The sequence below is a fragment of the Aquarana catesbeiana genome, linkage group LG05 (assembly GCF_042186555.1).
Source record: "Aquarana catesbeiana isolate 2022-GZ linkage group LG05, ASM4218655v1, whole genome shotgun sequence".
NCBI lineage: Eukaryota > Metazoa > Chordata > Amphibia > Anura > Ranidae > Aquarana > Aquarana catesbeiana.
Genome location: NC_133328.1, coordinates 610,139,663 through 610,165,878, shown reverse-complemented (window position 1 = coordinate 610,165,878; position 26,216 = coordinate 610,139,663). Strand labels below are relative to the sequence as shown.

At 44.4% G+C, this 26,216-nt stretch overlaps 1 protein-coding gene across 2 annotated transcripts in view; it reads right to left on the bottom strand.

The window, feature by feature from the left end:
- Positions 1 to 26,216, bottom strand: part of NSMCE2 (NSE2 (MMS21) homolog, SMC5-SMC6 complex SUMO ligase) — a 422,041-nt gene that overhangs the window by 5,736 nt on the left and 390,089 nt on the right. For both annotated transcript variants that reach the window (XM_073632235.1, XM_073632234.1), the window contains 2 exons: positions 16,780 to 16,877; positions 1,313 to 1,419 (listed from right to left, as the gene is read on the bottom strand). In XM_073632235.1, the coding sequence (XP_073488336.1) occupies positions 1,313 to 1,419; positions 16,780 to 16,877 (205 nt within the window). The remainder of the gene's footprint in view (positions 1 to 1,312; positions 1,420 to 16,779; positions 16,878 to 26,216) is intronic.

Genomic DNA, 26,216 nt, shown 5'->3' with positions numbered 1-26,216 from the left:
ACAGTAGGGTTCCCGGCGCGAAGCCATAAGGCTACACTCCCGGGTTCCCTTACCCGCAATGGCGGCGGCAGCACCGGACAGCTGATGGAAACATCAGCTGCGGTGCCGACATCGCGGGACTCCAGGACAGGTAAACATCCTATTGTTAAAAGCCAGCAGCTGCAGTATGTGTAGCTGCTGGCTTTTAATTCTTTTTTTTTGGGGGGGGGCGGAACACCGCTTTAATTACAAATTACAGGAGCATCACCGACTTGGAATGCAATTATTTCTTACCATTTTGAGAAGGTGGCAATAATTTTGTCCGTTTTGCGTGTAATGTGTCAGATTTGGCTTTTTGTTTCTCCACTTTGTGTCAAACCAATACAAACAAGAGAAATAAACCTGACAATACCTAAACATTTGTAATTCCAACAATTTTCTGGGCGAAGTGGTATCTGACAAACGCAGGGGTGCCAATATATTTTGCCATGGCTGTACTTTTCAGGCAGAATTGATTGTTTTTATCCCCACAGACTTCAATGGAAACAGCTGAAAAGCGCGACATGAGCTTTTTTTCTTGCGTTTTTTCAAGCGCTTTGTTGCGTATTTTCTGCTCAAACAGCAGCTTTCCGCCCATTTTTCAGCAGCACTGCACACATTTTATTTGAAAAAAGCCTCAAAAACGGTGCAAAAATGTGCAAACCTGCTCTAAAAAACACAGCACGGTCCAGTTTACACTTGCCGGGGCAGTGCCTGTATGATGGGATGACTGCACTCCTGTGCATTCACATGAATGATGTCATCCCGCTCCGGCCAATGAAGACAGCAGCAACCTGGAACTCAGCAGAAGCCTGTAGAAGATTGTTGGCGCTGACAAGGGACATCAGACTGTAGAAGGAAAGGTAAGTATCATGGAGTTTAGCTCCGCTTTAAAGCAGTGCATTGGTTGGTAGGAAGTAGGTGGTTCTTGTACTCCAATAGAGTACATTTGCGCTGTATGCATGAAAGTCCTCGTTTACAGCGTACATTCATGTGAGGGCCGTGCTAACATGCATGGGGTGCGTTCAGAGTGGTGCACCTGAATGGATGTCAGACTATGAGCAGCAGCTGTGTCTGTGCCCCCCACATGAATGGGACTGCCTGCACGGGGTACATGCAACATCTATGCATCCATGTACAGGTAAGCATGGCCCTTGCATGGGTGAACAATGTAGCGCGCCCGTGTAAACGAGGCCTAAAAGCTCACTTTAACAAGGAAGCAGAAAATCCATTACGTTTCAATATGTATTTCCTTCTGATTTGAATCAGGACAAATAGTGTTGTGGGAACTCACCTGGCAGGTTTCTTCTTCTTGTGTCTGTCCTGAATCAGTTTTTCAATTGCCTCCTTCTCATAGCTATGGCCACATATTTTATTCTTCACCGGGTTCACCATATCCATCTGTCATGACAAGACCACAAAGCTAAAAGTTAAAGCCCACAGCAGCAGCCACTGGAGATTTCTTAGTAGACTGGATTCAAAAACAAATTTGTGGAACATGCAAAATCAGTTAGTTAGACAGCGCTATCCATGAAACATTGCAAACTGTACCCAAGTCAGAAAGAGGTATGCAGGTTATATTAAAGTGGTTGTAAACCCTTTCATCAGGGGTCTCCAAACTTTTCAAACAAAGGGCCAGTTTATTGTCCTTTAGAACTTAGGAGAGCCGGATTGTGGCCGGTGGGCGCAGAAAATGTCCCGGGCCCGGCATCAGTGAGAATTAATATGGCTTCAGGGTTGGTGGTCCGTAGGAGGAGGAGTAGTGCCCCTATCAGTAGGAGGAATAGTATCCCATCATTGGTATCAGTGGAAGATATAGTGCCCCCTTGTTGGTGTCAGTGGGAGGAATAGTGCCCCAAGGGTGGGACAAAGGCTAGCAAAGGGCCACATCTGGCCCTTGGGCCGCAGTTTGGAGACCCTGCCTTACATACACCCATTGAAGTGACTGGCCTCAGGTGATGCACACAAATAAATCAAACCCTCCTACATAAGTTATACCAGTTTATCTGCAGTCTTATCTTCTCTACAGTCCTTACAGAATCTAGAGTTTCTAAAGCCTGTCTGAGCTGTCAGAAAACAGGGGATGGGGAGCTGAAATCACACTGCAGAGCACATTGAGGAGAGCTCTGAGAGCTGAATGGAGGGAAGGGACATCCGCCCCCTCCACACAGCACACAGGAACAGACCTGAGGCTGTCAATCAGCTTGAGGTCCCTCCCGTCACCTTTTTTCTCTTGGTGTCAGGAAAACTTGTCAGAAATGATTCATGCCGATAGAGGAACGGGGCAGCAGACAGAAATTACACTTAGTGCTCTTAATTGAGACAGGTACACACTATAGAGCAGGAATATGCAATCAGCGGACCTCCAGCTGTTGCAGAACTACAAGTTCCATGAGGCAAGACTCTGACAGCCACAAGCATGACACCCAGAGGCAGAGGCATGATGGGACTTGTAGTTTTGCAACAGCTGGAGGTCCGCTAATTGCATATCCCTGCTATAGAGGGATATGCTTTGAGGTTTACAACCACTTTAAGTCAAAGTTATTTAGTTTCCCATGATCTCTAGCAGCATGAATAATCCACTTTGTGTGGAAAAAATGCCTTTGCAAACCTAGTTATTACCTAGCAGTGATCACCTTCCCACCCATGCGTCAATTCCTGTGGGCTGTAAGCGCGAGTTTATTTTAAAATGGTTAGTTTTGTGCATGCAAGGATATACAAGGGCTATATTGAAAGTAATGCAAAAGTGGGCATAACTTTTTTTTTATTAACTTACATAGATTGTTCAAATTTTACAAGCTGATAGAGTAATGCCCTGTACACACGGTCGGACTTTGTTCGGACATTCCGACAACAAAATCCTAGGATTTATTCCGACGGATGTTGGCTCAAACTTGTCTTGCATACACACGGTCACACAAAGTTGTCGGAAAATCCGATCGTTCTGAACGCGGTGACGTAAAACAAGTACGTTGGGACTATAAACGGGGCAGTGGCCAATAGCTTTCATCTCTTTATTTATTCTGAGCATGCGTGGCACTTTGTCCGTCGGATTTGTGTACAAACGATCGGAATTTCCGACAACAGATTTTGTTGTCGGAAAATGTTATATCCTGCTCTCAAACTTTGTGTGTCGGAAAATCCGATGGAAAATGTGTGATGGAGCCTACACACGGTCGGAATTTCCGACAACAAGGTCCTATCACACATTTTCCGTCGGAAAATCCGACCGTGTGTACGGGGCATAACTCTTCCTCTCCAGTAGGGATGGGCTCAGGCGTGTTCGTGATCGTAGTCCCAACCTACCTGAGCAATCCCACCAGGAAGCCGACACTGCACACCGCCAATCATAGGCAGTGAGGCATTTCAGCAGCTGGACAGACTGGGCAATGCCTACGATTGGCGGTGTGCAGTGTCGGCTTCCTGCTGGGATTGCTCAGGTAGGTTGGGACTACGATCCCGAACACACCTGAGCCCATCACTTTTCTCTAGTAAGTCCTCTTCTTTTTCATTGCAGATAAATAATGGATTTCAAGCAGAAGCAACGTGCCATCACTGAGTTCTTGATGAAGGAGCGGTGCAGGGTGGCTGACATCCACAGAAGGCTACAGAATGTTTACAGAGATAACACCGCTGACAACAGCATTGTCTTATCATTGGTGGCTCTTGCAAATGGTATCATCTCCCTAAACATTCTGTAGCTTTCTGTGAATGTTGGACAGCCTGCACCCCTCCATCATAAAGAACTCAATCATGGCACTTTCCTCCTGCGTGGAATCCATTATTTACCTGCAATAAAAAAAAGAAGAAAAGTTATGATAGAGCAGAAGTCTCCAAACTTCCCAAATACAGGGCTAGTTTACTGTTCTTCAGATTTTAGGGGATCCAGACTGTGGGCAATGGGAGTAGACAATGCTTCAGGCTTGTTGGTCAGTGGGGAAAAAAAAAAAAAAAACGCATAGCGCCTGTGGTCAGTAGGAGGAGGAATAGTGCCCCATTGTTGGTGTCGGTGGAAGGATTGGTGCCTCATTGTTGGTGTTAGTGGGAGGAATAGTGCCTTGTATCAATGGGAGGAAAAGTGCTCTAGGGGTCGGAAAAAGGCAAGCAAAGGGCCGCAATCCTCCTGCGGGCAACAGTTTGGAGCCAACTGCTATAGAGCAGGCATCACTAAATGGCGGACATCGGTCTGGATCCGGACAGGGTATCAGTCCTATCCGGACCCCAGCCTCACCAAATAGGTGCCTGTATATCTTCTCCCAGCTGCCGGCTCCCCTGCCTGCCGCTATCATTCCCAAGGAAGGGCACAAGATGGGAGGCGTGGCAGATCTGGATAGAGGGCAGGACTTTTCACGTTAGGAAGCAAGTGATTTGTTGTTAGGCTACGGGGTGGTCCAAGCAATCATTCACCAGCCTTTACCATAAAAGTCTCGCCCTTTGCCCAGACCTGCCACGCCTCCCATCTTGTGTGAATAAGGTAGGACAGTAAGGCTCCATTCACACCTGAGCGTTTTGTAGATTGAAGCCTGAAGCTACAAAACACTTGAGGGGAAAAAATACATTATTCTCTATGGAGATGGTTGACATCTCCACTCCAAGTCGCCTGAAGCCCTACGCCTGAAGCTCAAACAAGTTCTGGACCCTTTTTTGTCGCTCGAATCGGGCATATTTGGGCGTTTTTGGAGCAGGAAGCAGATGACAAAATCTAAAAACATAACAACAAATGATGAAACAGATGATCATTTTTCCTATTGGCTAATAAAAAAAATGCCAAAGCTCAAAAACGCCGGAAAACGCTGCATGGAAACGCGCAAATATGCCCGACAAAATGCTCAAAAATGCTACTCTTAGGTGCGAATGGGGCCTAAAGGGAGTGAAAGGGGTGGTGCTGCGGCATGATGAAAAGGTACAGGAATCTGTAATATGGAGGCATGACTGATGTGGAAGGGGAGGGGGAGACTGTGATGTATAGAGGGGGTCTGCAGTGTAAAGGGGGGACTGTGATGTAAAAAAAAGGGGGTGGACGATCATGTAAAGGGGACTGTGGTGTAAGGACGGGGGGGGGGTTGTCTGTGATGTGAATGGGGAACTGAGGGCAATGGTATAAAGGCGGGTTTGTGATGGGGGGGGTGTGTGTGTGTCTGTGATGAGGTGTTTTGTGATGAGGTGTTTTGTGATGGGTGGGTGGGGGGTCTGTGATGGGGGGGTGATGTAAAAGAGGGGGTGTGATCTGAAGGGGGGTCTAGGAAGTATGCAAAGGGGGAGACTCTGATGTAAAAGGGGGGGACTGTGATGTGAATAGGTGACTGAGGACACCGATTTAAGAACTCGTTCACACTTGTGCAGAGATTTGTTTTTCTGCACTAGAAAAACACAAGGTCTCTGCAAGGGCACTAGAATACCATTGTTTTGTATGCGCCCCTGGATGATGAGCAGTGCGATGCAAAATGCATACTGTGTGCATTTTTTCTGCAACAGACTGCAGCTCACCTGAAGGCTCTGTGTACAGTCTGTTTCTATGCGCCGAAACTGAGCTACAGTGCATAAAATAGAATGAAATGCAATTTTGCCAGAAAAAGGACAGTGCGACGCACTTAAATGCGCGCCGCCACACCAGTTCCTGGACCTCACATTAACAGGTGCCCACACAGTAGAACCCTGCAGTTTACAATAAGGGCCCCAAAGGTGGGTGACTGTGATGTGTACAGGAGGCTGTGATGTACAGAATCGGAGTCACAGCACAAACATAAAACTCAGATCTCTGCTGAAAGAAAGTTTTACTGACCGGACCTCTGGAAATTTTAATGCAGTTCCCCTGCTATAGAGGAAGAGCTACTTCTACCAACATGTGACATTGAACTATGTAAGTAAAAAAAAAAAAAAAAAAAATGATGTCCACTTTTGCATTACTTTTGCTTTGGCCCTCGTATTTTCCCGTGTTGTAAACTGTCAGCTGGGAACTTTGGAGTCTTTATGTGTGTGTAAGCTCAGGAACAGCAGTACATTCATTTCAGGCCAAGACATCACAGCAATGAAATTCCTGCTCTGTCATTTTTGGCGGTACGTTGGATGCCGTGGTTTTGGTGCCAACTAATTAATCACATCCAAAACTTAATTCATGTCTATCCAAACCCAAGAAAAAAATGTATTATATTGAAGTCCTTTAGATGGCTACATTTCCTTTTTTTATGGTATCAATAAACCCAAGAACAAAAATGTAATATATTGCAGCTTACAGTCTTCAATGTGGTGGCTGCATTAGTTATCTTTTTTTTTTCCAAGTGAAGAACATTTTCAGCAAATGCAGAAATTACATGTTGATCTTGCCAGAAATACAGTTGGTGTCCTTTGTGAAATTAAGCACCATTGTTGGTGTCATTGGGAGGAATTGTGCCCCATCATTAGTGTAATTTGGGTTAAATTGTGCCCCACCATTAGTGTAAATAGGAGGAATTGTGCCCCATCATTAGTGTCATGGGGGGAATTGTGCCCCATCATTGGTGTTATTGGGAGGAATTTTTCCCCATCATTGGTGTCATTGGGAGGAATTTTTCCCCATCATTGGTGTCATTGGGAGGAATTTTTCCCCATCATTTGGGAGGAATTGTGCCCCATCATGTGTCATTGGGAGAAATTGTGGCACATCATTCGTGTCTTTGCTAGGAATAGTGCCCCGTCGTTGGTTTCATTGTGCCCCACTGTTGGTGTTATCGAGAGGAACTGTGCTCCTTTGTTGGTGTCATTGACAGGAATTGTGCCCCATCATTAGTGTCATTTGGAGGAATTGTGCCCCATCATCGGTGTTTTTGGGAGGAATTGTGCCCCATCATTGGTGCCATTGGGAGGAATTGTGCCCCATTGTTGGTTTCATTGTACCTTATTGTTGGTGTTATTGGGAGGAACTGTGCCCCGTTGTTGTCATTGGCAGGAATTATGCCCCATTATTGCTGTCATTGGGAGGAATTGTGTCCCTTCGTTGGTGTCAGTGAATGAAATAGTGCCCCAAGGACTGGATAAAGGCAAGCAAAGGGCCATATCCGGCCCCCAGGCAACAGTTTGGAGAACACTGACATATAGTATGGACAATTTGGACAGGAGCCAATGTATCTACTACTGCAGGTCTTTGCAATGTGGGAGGAAACTAGACTACTCATAGAAAACCAGTGCAAACACAAGGAGAACATGCAAACTCCATATGCCAACCTTTACTACACTACTAAATGCCCCAGAAACCAATCTGGGCCAAGGCCATCATTTTTAATTTCAGAATCCAAGAAGTTGTTTTTTTCTGTTCCCTGTCTCTTAAACCCGAAATATCTTTCTCAGGCCTTTCACTACAACCAGACGTTTCCACCACAGAATAGGTACACATTATGTATGATGCAATAACTGAACATTTTTGTTAACTAGTGTTCACAGCAATGCTCAAATGACAGCCTTCTAAGCTGTACTTACATTAAAATGTATATAGTGGTGGACAAAAGTATTTGATCCCCTGCTGATTTTGTATGTTTGCCCGCTGATAAAGAAATCAGTCTATAATTTTAATGCTAAGTTTATTTTAACAGTGAGAGACAGAAGAACAACAAATATCGAGAAAAACGCATTTCAAAAAAGTTATAAATGGATTTGCATTTCAATGAGTGAAAAAAGTATTTGATCCCCTATCAATCAGCAAGATTTCTGGCTCCCAGGTGTCTTTTATATGGGTAACAAGCTGAGATTAGGAGCACTCTCTTAAAGGGAGTGCTCCCAATCTCAGCTTGTTACCTGTATAAAAGACACCTGTCCACAGAAGCAATCAATCATATTCCAATCTCTCCACCATGGCCAAGACCAAAGAGCTGTCAAAGGATGTCAGGGACGAGATTGTAGACCTACACAAGGCTGGAATGGGCTACAAGACCATCGCCAAGCAGCTTGGTGAGAGGGTGACAACAGTTGGTGCGATTATTTGCAAATGGAAGAAACACAAAATAACTGTCAACCTCCCTCTCTCTGGGGCTCCATGCAAGATGTCACCTTGTGGAGTTTCAATAATCATGAGAACGGTGAGGAATCAGACCAGAACTACACAGGAGAATCTTGTCAATGATCTCAAGGCAGCTGGGACCATAGTCACCAAGAAAACATCTGATAACACACTTCCTCTTGAGGGACTGAAATCCTGCAGCGCCCGCAAGGTCCCCCTGCTCAAGAAAGCACATGTACAGGCCTGTCTGAAGCTTGCTCATGAAAATATCAGAATGATTCAGAGGAGAACTGGGTGAAAGTGTTGTGGTCAGAGGAGACCAAAATCGAGCTATTTGGTATCAACTTAACTCTCTTTGTTTGGAGGAGGAGGAGGACTGCTGCCTATGACCCCAAGGACACCATCCCCACCGTCAAACATGGAGGTGGAAACATTATGCTTTGGGGGTGTTTTTCTGCTAAGGGGGCAGGACAACTTCACCGCATCAAAGGGATGATGGACAGAGCCACGTACCGTCAAATCTTAGGCGAGAACCTTCTTCCCTTAGCCAGACCAGTGAATATGGGTCGTGGATGGGTATTCCAGCATGACAATGACTCAAAACACACGGCCAAGGCTACAAAGGAGTGGCTCAAGAAGAAGCATAATAAGGTCCTGGAGTGGCCTAGACAGTCTCCAGACCCTGATTCCATAGAAAATATGTGGAGGGAGCTGAAGGTTCGAGTTACCAAACATCAGCCTCAAAGCCTTAATGACTTGGAGAGGATCTGCAGAGGAGTGGGACAAAATCCCTCCTGAGATGTGTGCAAACCTGGTGGCCAACTACAAGAAACGTCTGACCTCTGTGATTGCCAACAAGGGTTTTACCACTAAGTACTAAATCATGTTTTGCGAAGGGGACAAATACTTATTTCACTTATTAAAATGCAAATCAATTTATAACTTTTTTGAAATGCGTTTTTCTGGATTTTATTGTTGTTATTCTGTCTCTCGCTGTTAACCACTTAGCAACTGGCCCATAGCTGAATGACGGCTGCAGGGCGGTTGCTTAACCCTGGGAGGGCATACTATGACGTCCTCCCAGAATTCCGCTCTCGCGCACCTCCTGGGGCGCGCACCCGAGAACATCTGTGACCGCCGGGTCCAGAGGATCACCATAAACGGCCACTGATGGAGGACGTTTACCATGTGATCGCTTTGTCAAATTACAAAGCGATCACATGTAAACAAATCGGCGTCATGTCACCGGTTCCTCTCTCCCCTCTGTGTACCGATCGGTACAGTGTGAGAGGAGAGGGGGAGAGATGGGATGGCAGCAGCGCTGTGGGCTGGAACTGTAGTGCCCACAGTGCTGCTCTGTGACAAATGCAGTCACACCAGCCATCCATCCATGCTCAGCCATCCCTCCATGCTCAGCAATACCCTGCACTACTCTGCAATACCCCGCACTACTCTGCAATACCCCGCACTACTCTGCAATACCCCGCACTACTCTGCAATACCCTGCAATACTCTGCAATACCCTGCAATACCCAGCCATACTCAGTCATACTCAGTCATACTCAGTCATACTCAGTCATACTCAGTCATACTCAGTCATACTCAGTCATACTCTGCAATACTCGGTGATACCCAGTCATACTCTGCAATACTCGGTGGTACCCAGCCATACTCTGCAATACTCGGTGATACCCAGCTATACTCTGCAATACTCGGTGATACCCAGTGATACCCAGTCATACTCTGCAATACTCGGTGATACCCAGCCATACTCTGCCATACCCTGCCATACTCTGCAATACTCGATGATACCCAGCCATACTCTGCCATAGCCAGCCATACTCTGCCATACCCAGCCATACTCTGCAATACTCGGTGATACCCAGCCATACTCTGCAATACTCGGTGATACCCAGTGATACCCAGTCATACTCTGCAATACTCGGTGATACCCAGCCATACTCTGCAATACTCGGTGATACCCAGCCATACCCTGCCATACTCTGCCATACGTTGCAATACCCTGCCATACGCTGCAATACTCGATGATACCCAGCCATACTCTGCCATAACCAGCCATACTCTGCAATACTCGGTGATACCCAGCCATACTGTGCAATACTCGGTGATACCCAGTGATACCCAGTCATACTCTGCAATACTCGGTGATACCCAGCCATACTCTGCAATACTCGGTGATACCCAGCCATACTCTGCAATACCCAGCCATACTCTGCCATACCCAGCCATACTCTGCCATACCCTGCCATATTCTGCAATACCCTGCCATACTCTGCAATACTCGATGATACCCAGCCATACTCTGCCATAGCCAGCCATACTCTGCCATAGCCAGCCATACTCTGCAATACTCGGTGATACCCAGCCATACTCTGCAATACCCAGCCATACTCTGCCATACCCAGCCATACTCTGCCATACCCTGCAATTCTCGGTGATACCCAGCCATACCCGGTGATACCCAGCCATACTCTGCAATACTCGGTGATACCCAGCCATGTGCAGCCATACTCGGCTGTATTCGGCCTCTGTATGTGGCCAGGCTGTGGAAGTCTCACACATGTGGTATCGCCATACTCAGGAGGAGTAGGAGAATCTATTTTGGGGTGTCATTTTTGGTATGTACATGCTATGTGTTAGAAATATTGTATAATATATTATACAATAATATAATATTGTATAAATGGACAACTTTTTCAGCCGGCGATTCCCTACACCATAAGAACGATCATATCGGCTGTTCCACTGCTTGATCGTTCTTATGGGAGGCGAGAGGGGACATCCCCCCCTCCCACCGCCCTCCGGTGCTTCTACCGACTCACCGCTACGATCCAAGCCAGGATCGTTTTTTTAATTTTTTTTTATTTCAAGCTTCCCAGACTAGGGGTGAGATGTGGGGTCTTATTGACATCAAAAAATTAATTTTTTGGAAAAAAAAGCTTCAAACAAAAATAAAGTAAAATGAACAATAAAAAAAAAAAAAAAAAAATTTAAAGTGCCCCTGTCCCCGTGTGCTCGCATGCAGAAGCGAACGCATAGGTAAGTCCCGCCCACATATGAAAACGGTGTTCAAACCACACATGTTAGGTATTGCTGCGATCAGTAGAGCGAGAGCAATAATTTTGGCCCTAGACCTCCTCTGTAACTCAAAACATGTAACCAGTAAAACATTTTTAAAGCGTCACCTATGGGGATTTTTAAGTAACAAAGTTTGGCGCCATTCCACGAGCGTGTGCAATTTTTGAAGGGTGATATGTTAGGTATCTATTTACTCGCCATAACTTCATCTTTCACATTATGCAAAAACATTGGGCTAACTTTACTGTTTTGTTTTTTTTTTAAAGCACAAAACAGTTTTTTTCCCAAAAAAAGCGTTCAAAAAATTGCTGCGCAAATAATGCAAGATAAAAAGTTGCAACGACCGCCATTGTATTCTCTAGGGTCTTTGTAATTTTCTAGCAAATAAATGATGATTTTTACATGTAGGAGAGAAATGTCAGAATTGGCCTGGGTGCTCCAGAACGCCTGAAGGTGCTCCCTATATGTTGGGCCTCTGTATGTGGCCACGCTGTGTAAAAGTCTCACACATGTGGTATAGCCATAATCAGGAGGAGTAGCAGATGGTGTTTTGGGGTGTCATTTGTGGTATGCATATGCTGTGTGTGAGAAATAACCTGCTAATATAACAATTTTGTGAAAGAAAAAAAAGAAAAAAATCTTGATATTGCAAAGAATTGTGGGAAAAAATGACAACTTAAAAAAACTCATCATGCATCTTTCTAAAAACCTTGGAATGTCTTCTTTCCAAAAAGTGGTCATTTGTACTTTTCTAGCATGTTAGGGTCCCAAGAAATTAGATAGGCCTTCAGTACTTCAGGTGTGATCAATTTTCAGATATTGGCACCATAGCTTTTGGACTCTAACTTTCACAAAAACCAAATAATATACACCGATTTGGGTTATTTTTTTAACAAAGATATGTAGTGGTATAAATTTTGGCCACAATATATGAAGAAAAATTACTAATTTGCAAAATTTTATAACAGAAACAAAGAAAAATTCATTTTTTACAGAATTTTCTGTCTTTTTTTCTTTTATAGCGCAAAAAATAAAGAACCCAACGGTGATTTAATACCACCAAAAGAAATCTCTATTTGTGTGAAAAAAAGGACAAAAATTTCATATAGGTACAGTGTTGCATGACTGAGTAATTGTCATTCAAAATGTGAGAGCACTGAAAGCTGAAAATTGGTCTGGTTATTAAGGGGGTTTAAGCGCCCAGTGGTCAAGTGGCTAGAATAAACCTACCATTAAAATTATAGACTGATCATTTCTTTGTCAGTTGACAAACATCAAACAAAATCAGCAGGGGATGAAATACTTTTTTCCCTCACTGTATTATGTGGACTGCAAGGAAAGACGGACTAGTTTAGAGAGAAAAAAAAAAAGTAAATATCCACCTGGTAGAGGGTGTCAAACTGTCACTTGAAGCTGGTTATTTGGTGGTGAGCTCTCAATAGTCCCAAACACGATACCCCAGAGCAGTGCTATAGAAAGAAGGGGCTGGATTCTCACTAGGCAACATAGTCCATGGCCACCAGGGGTGGCACACAGCCACCAGGCCACTGATATGGGCTTACAGAGACTTTCAGGCAAAATCTCACCTTGCTGTTTCGCTCCTGCACATTCATTCAATAGTAAGTCAAACTAAAGGTGGTAAATTAAAACTGGTTGGGCTGCTATAGTACTCACTGCATCTCTCCGGACATGTTCCTAGTTATATCAATACAGTACCAACTGTAACTTTGCAGACATGTTTCTGGTAATGATTGAACTGAAATAGCACTGCACCCAGATCGCATGTAAACCGCACAGTGTGTTCCTGTGTGATTCATGGTGAAAATGACTGTATTTATGCTGCAATGATTTTTGTCTTTTATATCTTCTTGCTTGTTCAGCTTTAAATATTCAAATTTTTACCCCAATTTCAATAAATACATTTATATAACAAGGCATATGGTTACTATGCAACAACAAATCTCCAGGAAGGTATTTTTATCCTCCACGCTCCTCTCACGGCATAAAAAAACCCAAAACAACGCTAACACAGCCTTGTCTTAGGTTCCCTTTACAGCTCAGCGATTGGCTGGAGATTGCATCTTTTTGGCTATAATAAAGGAAGTCCCTTTTTAGCAGCAACATTTCCTGGAAAAAACACAGAAAGGCAAAAACAGCGATACCTGCGAGAGATAAACTCCTGACATCTCAGAGCCCTGCTGTAAAATCGAGCTTTTCAGAAAAGGTCAGAGCATCCGGATTACATTAAACTAAAAAAGTGAATTAAAATCAAAATTCCAGCCAAAAAAGTTTTTACAGGGGTTGTAAAGGCAGAAAGTTTTTTATCTTAATGAATTCTATGCAGTGAGATAAAAAACCTTCTGTATGCAGCGGCCCCCCTAATACTTACCTGAGCCCCATTCTCAATCCAGCGATGTTGCACGAAATCCACAAAGTCTGGGGACTCTCCCTCCTGATTGGCTAAGACAGCAGCGGGTGCCATTGGCTTCGCTTCTGTCAATCAGAGTCAGTGAGCCAATGAGGAAAGAGGGGGGTGGGGCCAAGGCACGGTTCTGTGTCTGAATGGACACACAGAGCAGTGACTTGGCTCGGGTTGCCCCCATAGCAAGCTGCTTGCTGTGGGGGCATACAGCAGGAGGGAGGGACCAGGAGCATCATCTTCCGTGAATATGTGAGATAATCAGAATTGGATTTGCCTCACGTGAAAGGGGCCTTATCATTAAATAGCCCTCTATGATTTCCAGTCATTGACTTTGCCTAGGCTAAGATGACATCATCAGTCTGCTACAAGCAGCAGTAAGCATTTCCTTGGTCTCCCGTGCCCAAGTGATCAGACTGCAACTTTGTAACAAGTCACAAGGTGAAAGGATGCAGCAGGGACTGATCTGGGACAGACAGTTGTGAGTACATTTGTGAGTACAGTTGTCAGTACAGTTGTGAGTACTGCACGTGCATCAGGATTTACAGGACTATGTCATCTCTGAGCCAGCATCTCAGCCCGGGAATTAGATTGTGACCTTGAATGATGCCTGACCAAGATGGTGTTGTCCTTCAGGAGAGAAAAGCAGATGAAGGCATTGTTAGGGTAAGTAGTGTGATCTCTGTGAGATACCAGGAAGTGTTATACATACATGTTATATAGCATGTAAAAAATACACATCAAAGTAAAAATGACTATATGATGTTGGATGTCCTCCAGCCAGGAAATGAGGCAGGTTCTATCCGACTTGCTGCAGCTTCTAATGAACACTGAGAAGCTCTTGTTCAAAGATTTTATTGGTATTAAAAGTAGAGAGCAGAACATACCAAAAGTCTGAATAGGTTAATGTTACAGAAATTTTACATCATCCATAGATATACATGGAGGAGGATAATAAAGCATTTTGCATAGTACAAAGGTACAAAAGTGTACCGGAGTAGATAGGTTATAGGGGAAGAACAGCCCCCCAAAGGAAGTACCTAACCTAGGTTCAAGTGCCATCTTAGTGTGTGTAGCATTCCAAATAGTGAGTAAGGTACAGAAAACATTAAACGGGTAACCAGGACTGTATGTCCTTGGCACATAGAGAAGAGAAAGGAGGAAAGGGGAGGAAAAGAAAGAGCAGGAGAAACAGCAAGAAAAGAAAGGAGAGGGAAAAACAGAGAGGAAAGAGTGAGGCCGTCGGCCTACCTAGGAGCAGGGGGATATCCGCCCACTAGATCAGCGCCCCCCCAACCTTTTTGGCTCCTTGGACAGGTTTCATGGCAACCTATTCTTCTAGGGACCAGGGGAGGGGGAGAGGTGGACGGGTCGGGGGATTGGAAAATCATGGCACCGGTCTGCCGCCCGGGGTTGGCTGGCAGACATAGAGGAATTAGGGTTGCAGGAGTGAAAGATCAAGGTTTGGTGGGAGAAAATGCTTCACCCAAGGTTGTCAAACTTTCAGATGTTGTGAAATTCTATCTACGATGGTCGCATCAATCTTACCATGGATCATGGCTTGAGTAACCCTGTTCTAAGTTTCCAAGAGACATAATGAGGTGGATTTCCAAGCCTTGGCTATAGTTTGCTTAGAAGCTGTCAAGATTTGTATAGTGAGTTTTGAGTGCTCTCGTGAGATCGGAGGAACAATGATTCAATACCGCAAAGGTAGGGTCGTGGATGAGGGGCCGTTCTAACAGAGCAGACAGGATTTTGAAAATCTCTACCCAGAATTTCTGTACGACCGGACATGTCCACCAAAAATGCAAACGTGTGCCCTGCTCAGGCACATCCTCTAAAGCAGGTAGAAGGGTTAGGTTCGTAGATATTTGGCAATTCTCGCCGGGACAAGATACCAATGCAGGAGGACCTTGTAGTTGGTTTCAAAGGCTAACATATTTTGTGAGAAGGAGTTAGTTGTAGTCCAAATGCCACTCCAATCCTCCATTTCTAAGTAGATGTTCAGATCTGCAACCCAATGTGTAGCATATTACGGCAAATGCGAAAACGACAATGTGAGATGAGAATATAGCTTTGAAATAAAACCTGGAGCGTGAGGGTCATAGTTACAAATACCTTCAAAAAGCATCATATTTGTCAGGGAGGTAGAGGAGTGGGTGTTTGACAGTTTGTACATCTCCTGGAATTATGCTACTACCCCAAAATAGCCCTTAATATAAAAACAGGATGAGATAGAGACTCCTGTGCTGGGATAGCCCCAGTACTCAGACATTCAAACGTCCAATATAAGAGAAAAAAATCCGGCACCATGATGTCTCAACAATAAAACATACGATTTTATTAGATCCATCCATTAAAAAGGAATTAATACCTATAATTATTGACGCGTTCCAGCCTCTTACATAGGCCTTAGTCATGTGTATGATAGTGTGAAGCTTTTAACTCTGCAAGGAGTACAGGCCACCAGCAGCATGGAGATCCCGGGGGACATTCAGTGTGTATAGCCCAGTGTTTCTCAACTCCCGTCCTCAAGGCGCCCCCACAGGTCATGTTTTCAGGATTTCCCTCAGATGAAACGGCTGTGGTAATTACTAAGACAGTAAAACTGATCAAATCACCTGTGCAAAATAATGGAGAGCCTGAAAACATGACCTGTTGGGGCGCCTTGAGGACTGGAGTTGAGAAACACTGGTATAGCCAGCAGTTCATGCAACCAGAAATGGAAGAGTCCTCAAGTTATCCAGTTCCGCAGTTTTCGGGGTATCTTGTGCTCCCTTCTCCCTTCTCCCTATCCCAGTTCATAGTTCCAAGAAAAACCCAAAAGGAACCCCTAGACTAATTTCTGAGCCAGTGAAAGAATGAGGAAAATGCTGTGTTGTCTGTCTGTGCGAGTTCAAAGGGGGATGATAGGACTTCATTTGCCACTCGGGCTTTTACATTGGGATTGCAGATGAGGCTTTTTTCAGGCGCTTTTTTTAACGCTAAAGCACCTGAAAAACGCCCCAGTGTGAAAGGGGTCTTAGGGTTGCCACCTTTTCTTCAAGCTAAACCCGAACACTTTAGCGGCACAGGGCACCTTTTTTTCATAGTATACACTATAGGATTATAAAAGACCTGGGGCATCTTTGGGTGCCCCAAAGAGAGTGGTAATGCAGCGACACGTAATTCCAAACCCTGACTGTCCGGGTGAATCCCGGACAGGTGGCAACCCTACCACCACTGCTCTAGATAAAACATTTGCTTTAAAAGTGGTTTACAATTCAGAACATACCTGTGTGATGGAACAAGTGAAATTATCAATGCTCTGGGTGACGGCAATGTCTTCGTCCTCATCCAAATTTACTTCTGGCTCCTCTGATGGCATACCCACTAAAAAAAAAAAAAAAGGAGGACATTATTAACATGAGGAAGAGATTTGCAGAGCTCCAATATAAAGAGAAATGCTGAGCTGTAGGAAAAGTATATATAACATAAAATCCATGCTAAGCACAGTGCTAGGACTAGTCAAGACGAACCCAGACAGTACATAAGAAATACTAGTTTCACTTCAGTAACATCAATTTAAAACAGTATATTAGGCAAACCAAAAACAGAGATGATATACATATATGGGAGGTGCTTTTACCTACCAAAGGATTTGTATTTCTGTCCATCCAGTCCTGCGATTTATACAACTCTGCCACACAGCAAAGTTTCACCTGGCAGGGCAGGAGACCTGACTTTTCTCTACAATTGTAAAACTTACAGGTTTTGTATCTCCCCCCCCCCCCAGCCTGTGATTGGACTATGAGAGGAGAAGCAGCAGATTGAGGAACTTATCCCTCTGTCACTTTGCTTTCTTCTCCTATCCGCATGCTCCATGTTAGAACATAAGCACTGTATGACAAATGATTGTCTACATGTGCTGTTTCTTCTTTTCTCGTTATGACATCTGCTGTACAGGGACTGCAAAAGGATGATGCCAGCTCAAACTCAAGTACTTTCAACGCTTCCATTAAAAAAACTATATAATGATGTATTATTGAATACACAGAGGCATTTATTAGACTTTTATATTTTCCTTAAAAGTAGAATTGTAGGCAAAACATTTTTTTTTTTCATTTTGGATAGAGCAAGGGAGGGTTGTAAACCCCGTCGGATTTTTTTTTTTTTTTTTGCCATCTGTGTCCCATTGGGAAGATTTTCCTTCACTTCCTGTCCCATAGCCAAGGAAAGGAAATCCCTGCAAATTAAAGGAAATCTTTGGGGACCCCAAGGTCACCAGAACTAGTGTCCCCATTGGAAGTTTTCCCCTCTATTACTTTTCTGGGGACAACCCAAAATTTGTGATTTTCATCTTTTTTAACTTTCAATGATCATGGTAAACAGGACACACAGAGAGGGGGAATCTCCCCTCTTCCTTCCGGGGCTGCGAACTCCGGCTCTGTGACTGGCTGGAGTCGCGTGACGCCACTCCCACGCATGCGCACGGGAGCCGCAAGTCACGGCATGACCTCTATTAGAAATGGCACGATGTGCCCTTTTTAGAGTGCGCATGCGCCGATGACATCGGCGCATGCGCTGTAGTCATCGGCGCTTGGCTTTTTAGTAATTATCTCCTAAACCGTGGAGGTTTAGGAGATATTTCAAGCACCTATAGGTAAGCCTAAATATAGGCTTACCTGTAGGTAAAAGTGGTTGTACAGGGTGTTCAACCACTTTAAAGGGATGGAAAAACATCCCCTATATATCTTAAAGTGGAGTTCCACCCACTTTTACAACTCTTCAGCATCCCTCACTAAACTGTGCACTGTAAACAAATTGGATATTTTTAAATTTTTTTTCTCAGCACCTACTGTATATCTGCTGTATTCATTTTTCACTTCCTCCTCCCTGGCCGCGGCCCATCGCATCATTTCCTGTTTGCAATGCCTTCTGGGAAGGGGTGGCAACTTCCTCTGAAACTGCCGTTGCTATGGAGACCTGACCTAAACCTATTACACTGCTTGTGCTGCACTGAGCATGTGCGAGATCTGCAAGGATGAGATCCAGGAAGAAATACAGTCTGGCTTCAGATGCCCACACTTAAGATGGCCACGGCCTGCTGTAAGTTTATAAAATAACAAACTACTGCTATAAACTAACAAAACAGACCTTAGTTTACAGACTAACTTTACTAGAATACATTAAGCTTGTGTATTATAGGGGTATTTTTATTTAAAAAGAATAATTTTGGCCGGAACACCACTTTAAGTAAAGCTATGTTGGATTCCATCTCTGTGTTTTATTGAAGAGTTAAGCTGCTTGTGGTGAACAGATGACCATACTGATGACCATACTGTCCAGACAGGCTGGGCCTAAGGAGGTATATCAATGCATAAAGCAGCATTTGAAGCAGAACAGCTGATGACCAGTAGCCTTTCTACAGCTCATGGACATACCAGCCGGGTTGGAATGACAGACATTCACCCTATTAGTCCTATTTTGTTATATGTACTCGCTCAGTGTCCAGGGCAGAGAGGGTTATGGGTAGAGGATAACAAAAAAACAGCAAAAAAAAAAATCCCTCAGATCTTATCTAAGGCTTCTGTCACTGGTTAATGAAGAACTGGGTAGAATGTAGAACTTATTGAACAGTAAAGCTTCCTGTGGACTCTACCAAGTCAGCAATTTGCCATGCTGTGCGCACAGACTGGGTCGAGGATGTATGTCATTGCATATATTGGCCTCTGAAAAATAACAGGGTCATTGAGGGCGCATTTACATCAGTGTGTTGCTGCAATTCTTGGAAACAAAAAACACAGATGCGGTGCCAATAAGTTTGAATGGCACCCCAATTCACCTTACAGTGCATTTGCATTGTAACACAGCACAACACAAAGGTGTGAATCACCCGTGAGTTGTGGTGCACTGCATTAAAAAAAAAAAAAAAAAAAAATGTTGAAAGCATGGTTTTTATGTAAGCCTATCTAATATGAAAGGGCTGCTTAACGCAAGGCATGTTAACATGAGACTACATGTTCTACTCCAACGTACTGGTGTGACTGAGCCCTAATACAGGAAGGCACAGACAGCAATAAGAACCTCACAAAGGCTAAAAACCTTGCTGTAGATAATGCTCCCCAACACTTTACTGTCCCTCCTATCCCGCCTCTTCAGGACAGGAAGTGAGCAAGAAATCTTTCTCCAATGGGTCACAGCAATATAAACCTGGCAGTGTTTCTGATCCTTTTCCACTCTGACCAAAGCAAAAAAACTAAGACAATAAAAATGAAATCAAACTGAGTCATTTGCCTGGAATAAGTGTACAGATAAGGAATTTGAACTTCATTTGTTACATACTGGTTTTGTGACTAAGGGCCCTTTCACACTGGGGCGGTTTGCAGGCGCTATTGCGCTAATAATAGCGCCTGAAAACCGACCCGAAAGTGCCGCTGCTTTCATTCCAGTGTGAAAGCCCCGAAGGCTTTCACACTGCAACGGTGCGCTAGCAGGACGGTAAAAAAAGTCCTGCTAGCAGCATCTTCGGAGCGGTGAAGGAGCGGAGTGTATACCGCTCCTTCACCGCTCCTGCCCATTGAAATCAATGGGACGGTGCGGCTATACAACCGCTTTGCGGTGGTTTTTAACCATTTCTCGGCCGCTAGCGGGGGTAAAACCGCCCCGCTAGCGGCCGCATACCGACGGTAAAGCGCCGCTTACAATAGCAGCGCTTTACCGCCGCCGCCCGCCCCAGTGTGAAAGGGCCCTTAGGCTGGGTTGACACTATTGCCAATTGGATGCATGTTTCCCCGCATCCAATTTGCCTAGCAGGAGATTGTGATTGGCTCTCTATGGAGCCGGTTCACACACGTCCGCAGCGGCCCTCGATGCGAATTGCACAGGAACCCTGTGCATCTTTTGGTCCATTTTAGGTCTGAATTCAGCCAAAAAATTTGGGCTCAAACTACTAAAATCTTTGCATCGGCATGCCAAAGCCAATATTACAAAAAAAAAAAAAAAAAAAAAAAAAAAAAAAAAAAAGAAGGAGGTAAGCGATGGCCCACATATTTTTCTCCTGACAGATTTCTTTAAAGAACACCCAGTCAAAATAAAAAAAAAGTTTTGCCTTTACTGTCCTAGACTCTCGTCCAGAAGATTTCATTACTAGGTTGTGCAATACAAGCCAGTTGAACTGTAACGTGAACAGTTAAGACAGGGTCAATTCGGTTTGTTTCAGGCTGGCTGGTACAGTGGGGAACATCATTATTTGGTCCCCTGCAGAATTTGTAAGTGTTTCCACTTACAAAGAAATGAAGGGTCTATAATTTTTATCATAGGTCTATTTTAAATGATAGAGACAGTATATCAACCACAAATCCAAAAAAACACATGATACAAATGTTATAAATTGAGTTGCAGTTCAGAGAGTAAAATAAGTATTTGATCCCCAAGCAAAACATGGCTTGGTACTTGGTGTAAACCCTGTTGGCAGGCACAGAGGTAAGACGTTTTTTGTAGTTGGTGACCAGGTTTGCACACATCTCAGAAGGGATTTTGGTCCACTTTTCTTGGTCCACTCCTTTGTTGCCTTGGCAGTATGTTTTGGGTCATTGTCATGCTGGAAGACCCATCCATGGCCCATCTTCAGTGTTCTGTCTGAGAGAAGGTTTTTATACAAGATTTTACAATACATGGCCCGTCCATTGGCCCCTCAATGCGGCAAAGTTGAACTGTACCTTTAACAGAGAAACGGCCAATAAGCATCATGTTTCCACCTCCAGGCTTGACTGTTGGGATGGTGTTCTTAGGGTCATAGTCAGCATTTTTCTTCCTCCAAACAAAGCAAGTCGAGTTAATGCCAAAGAGCTAAATTGTGGTCTCATCTGACCACAGTACTTTCTCCCAATCCTTCTCTGAATCATTTAGAACAGGGATATGCAATTAACGGACCTCCAGCTGTTGCAAATCTACAAGTCCCATCATGCCTCTGCCTCTGGGTGTCATGCTTGTGGATGTCAGAGTCTTGCTATGCCTCATGGGACTTGTATTTTTGCAACAGCTGGAGGTCCGCTAATTGCATATCCCTGATTTAGATGTTCATTGGCAAACTTCAGATGTGCATGTAGATGTGCTTTCTTGAGGGTGCTGCTGGATTTCAATCAATGGCGACATATTGTGTTACCAATGGTTTGTGTGGTGACTGTGGTCCCAACTGACTTGAGATCATTCACAAGCTCCTCCTGTGTAGTTCTGGGCTGATCCCTCCCTTTTCTCATGATCATCCTTACCCCATGAGGCGAAATCTTGCATGGAGCTCCAGACCGAGGGCGATTGATGGTTATTTTGTATTTCTTCCATTTGCAAATAATCGCTCCAATAGTTGTCTCCTTCTCACCAAGCTTCTTGCTGATGATCTTGTAGCCCATTCCAGCCTTGTGCAGGTCTACAATCTTATCCCCGACATCCTTTGACAGCTCTTTGGTCTTGCCCATGATGGTGGGTTTATGGAAGAAAGATTCTATGGACGGGTGTCTTTTTTACATAACAAGTTGTCATTAGGAGATCCTTCTTAAACTGACAGGACTAATCTGTGTACCACATGAGCACATACTGTAGCCAGTCTGTGGGAGCCAGAATTATTATTGGTTGGTAGGGGATCAAATACTCACTGAACTGCAACTCAATTTACAACATTTATATCATGTGTTTTTTCTGGATTTTTGGTTGATATCCTGTCTCTATCATTTATAATACACCTATGATAACAATTATAGACCCTTCATTTCATTTAAAGTGGGCAAACTTACAAAATCTGCAGGGGAGCAAATAATTACTTTCACCAATGTAAGTGAGCTGGGAAATTTTGATTGTTTTTTGACATGCGTCGCCCTTCCATATGCTTCTTGCTGCAAAGGCCCATTATAGGTTGGGGTGGCCGTGGTTCCCATTTGTTTGTACTGTTGGTGAATTAGTGAGGGGGCGCACTGGATACCTTCGCTGCCATTGTGCTATTCATTACAGTATAAGGTTTGGTGGATCCTCTCTCATGGTCTAGTCAGTTCTAGTTCACAGGCCTTTCAAACATTTTAAGAAATAGAACGTGCAAGAATCACAATACATTGTCATGTCACGCGAGTTCGAGTTTAGGTGACATTTCTTGAAAACAAGAGGAAAAGTCAAAGATAGGCAGAGAAATATTTCCCAGCTTCCTGGAAGGTCATACAGTAAATAATTTAAAGCTTTCTAACTTTTCTCCGGGAAGAGTTAAGCAACTCTCTCTGCTCTGTCATCCTGAGCTGTGCGATTAGTTAGACACTTTGCTCTTGCTGTGCTACATTCCAGCAACACCTCAATGTCATTTCTTGTAAACTGGTTAAAAAACAAATGAGCAACTCAACCATGTAACAGCTAAGTGTAGAGGGGTGCTACAAGGACTGCTAAGGACAGAGGAGAGCTATAAAAAGTGCTTAGCTCAGAGGAATGCTGCAAGAAGTGCTAAGTGCAGAGGGGTGCTACAAGAAGTGCCAAGTGCAGAGGGGTACTACTAACAAAAGTACTAGGTGCAGAGGGGTGCTACAAGAAGTGCTAAGTGCAGAGGGGTGCTACAAAAAGTGCTAAGAGGAGAGGGGTGCTACACGAAGTGGCAAGTGCAGAGGGGTGCTACAAGAAGTGCTAAGTGCAGAGGGGTGCTACAAGAAGTGCTAAGTGCAGAGGGGTACTACTAACAAAAGTACTAGGTGCAGAGGGGTGCTACAAGAAGTGCTAAGTGCAGAGGGGTGCTACAAAAAGTGCTAAGAGGAGAGGGGTGCTACAAGAAGTGCTAAGTGCAGAGGGGTGCTACAAAAAGTACTAGGTGCAGAGGGGTGCTACAAAAAGTGCTAAGGGCAGAGAGGTGCTACAAGAAGTGCTAAGTGCAGAGGGGTGCTACAAAAAGTGCTAAGAGGAGAGGGGTGCTACATGAAGTGGCAAGTGCAGAGGGGTGCTACAAAAAGTGCCAAGGGCAGAGGGGTGCTACAAAAAGTGCTAAGGGCAGAGGCATGCTACAAGAAGTGCTAAGTGCAGAGGCATGCTACAAGAAGTGTCAAGTGCAGAGGGGTGCTACAAGAAGTGTCAAGTGCAGAGGGGTGCTACAAGAAGTGCAAATGGGCAGAGGGGTGCTATAAGAACAGCTAAGGGCAGAGGGATGCTACAAGAAGTGCTAAGTGTTGAGGGGTTCTACAAGGACTGCTAAGGGCAGAGTGGTGCTGCAAGGACAGCTAAAGGCAGAGGGGGATGCTACAAGAAGTGCTAATGGCAGAAGGGTGCTAAAAGAACAGCTAAGGGCAGAGGGATGCTACAATGACTGCTACATACAGAGGGTTGCCACATGAATTGCTAGGTGCAAGGGGTGCTAGAAGAGGACTGCTAAGTGTCGAGGGATGTTAAAATGACTGAGAACATCATTGAGGTGTTTCCTGCTCCTGATGATTAGCACTGTCCAGCACATCATGCACAAGATCACATTCCACAGACTTGTATGTAGGCTGTAGATACATAACAGTTTCTTTAGCACCAGGTGTGAGTGTAAAATATACCTATAAATCCCATGAACCAAGGCCCTTCATTAGCCAGTTATTGGCGAGTTTACCGGTTGGGCAGGATGGAAAATGCCATCACACAATAACAGGTTCTCCCTTGGACCAGAAAGACAGATGTGGTTAAGATGTTGGTTAGAACTTCTGACTTATTGTGGTCAGTGTCATCCTCGCATTTCTTGTAGATGTGTCACAAGAAACTCCCCAATGGTATTCCACAGAAACTGGAACTTGACAGAAATTGTAAGAGCCATCCATGGGCAACATTTAAATGATCCCCAATTTCTAGCACCACCATCCCCTGCTGCTCCCACAATTCCACAAATTGCTCCAAAGCAATTTTGTATTTGCTTGTATCTGCTATCATATCATTCACTGCAGTGCCACTTTAGGGAGTGGAATCAGGTGATCACACCGTTGCAGTCTTCTGGAGCCAGAGAGGAACCCTCCCCGCTGGACAACCAATAGGAAACATACACATCACCCAGGCAGCAAGGTAGGCACCCAAAGAAGAACCCTTCCACTTTGCAGTATAGAAGACTGAACCAGATGTATCATGATTTAGATGGGTAAACCAGGCTTTTAGCATAGTTGTTATTTCTGCAGCAATTAGTTACACAAGGGTGGGGTGTTTTGTTTTTTTTTGTTTTTTTTTTTGAGGGTGGGGGGCTGCCTGGTAGAGTAATCCAGGACAGAAGACTTTAATCTAATGTACATTTAACACAGTAAAGGCAAGGCTTCTTATGCGGTTCCCAAATATAGGCCGAGCTATGTTTGGCTTTGCTCAAGAATGCAGTGTGGCCACAATACCTAAGAAAAAAATTAAACAGCTAGCGACTAAAGGATTTGGCGCGCAAACAAAAAAAGTCTGGTCCTGGCTTGGTAAAGCTCTGTTGAGTAAGCACAATGAATACCATAGGTTAGTCACACACATGACATGCTTGTTGTCATATTGGGCTGGTGACTGTTGGATCAGAAAACTATTGTTCATCTGTAGACACTGTTGTGTACATTCTCTGGCCAACCAGTCTTGGAAGAAGTGTCCATTATATGAAATGGATTTTCCTGAATTACTGTTTTTCGCACAGGAGCCTGGGATTGCTGCCCAGAGCATAAACATGCTTTTTTTTCCTCTGTTGAACCCCTGTAAACAAAAAAAAAAGTGAACTGTGAAATCTCAGCACACAAAAGAGTGCAGAGAGGGTACAGAATGGCCAATCCTCCAAAGAGAAAGGGCCTCTAACCCTGAACCTCCCAGGGCACAATTCTCCTGACAGAGGCAAGGTACGTCATGGTCTACCTAGGCTGAATCCAGGTGGACCCTACTCCTTGGGGACTAACCGAAGCCGGTCCACCTAGTACTTGGTGAGGGGCTCAGTTGAAGAGATACTCCTCCAAATGGGGAAATGCAAAAACCCCGAAATCCACAGAACATCCCCCTGACATTAGGGCAGCCCCCCTGATGACCTACAACCTCCATCTCTTTGCAAAAACACAGCGCACATGTAGTGCTGGTGTCGTGAATAAATAGTGACAAAACAAACATAAAAAATGCAGTGCAATACACAGAGGGTCTTTCGGCCAGTATGAAAATTGCCTTGGCTAGCCAAAAGGCCACATCCGAACATGTAGCGCAAGAAAAGCATAGGTGATGTGTCCTTGTGCCAGTGAAACACCAATGGTGTGGTGCAGCCCAAAAGTGTATTTCTGGCACCCCTGGGACGCCATCTCCAAGGGGCACATTGGAAGCTCCTTGCGCTTTCCGGTCTCAGGCAAGACAATTGCAGCCCCATTTAATTTAGGAAGGCATTAGATTTTAGGGAGAGTCCTGCCATCAACTGGGGATAAGCCTGTGGGACCCAGGCCAGATTCAATCTGTGAGAAAAAGGATCACTCCCACCGTTCCCACCTTATTACCATCAGGTAGGATACTAACGGGCGCACCCCGGCCGAAAAGAGTTCTCTCTCCTGATAAGAACAGATGCTACACCTGATCGTAGCAAAAACGCTGAAAAGTATAAACATTAGGGTTGCACCGATACTAGTATCGGTGCCGATACCGAGTATTTGCACAAGTATCGGTTAGGGCTGGGAAAAAAATCGATTTAAATCTTGAATCGAGTTGAGAGGTCAAATTGATTCTAAATTTAAGCAAATCGATTTTTTAAGATTT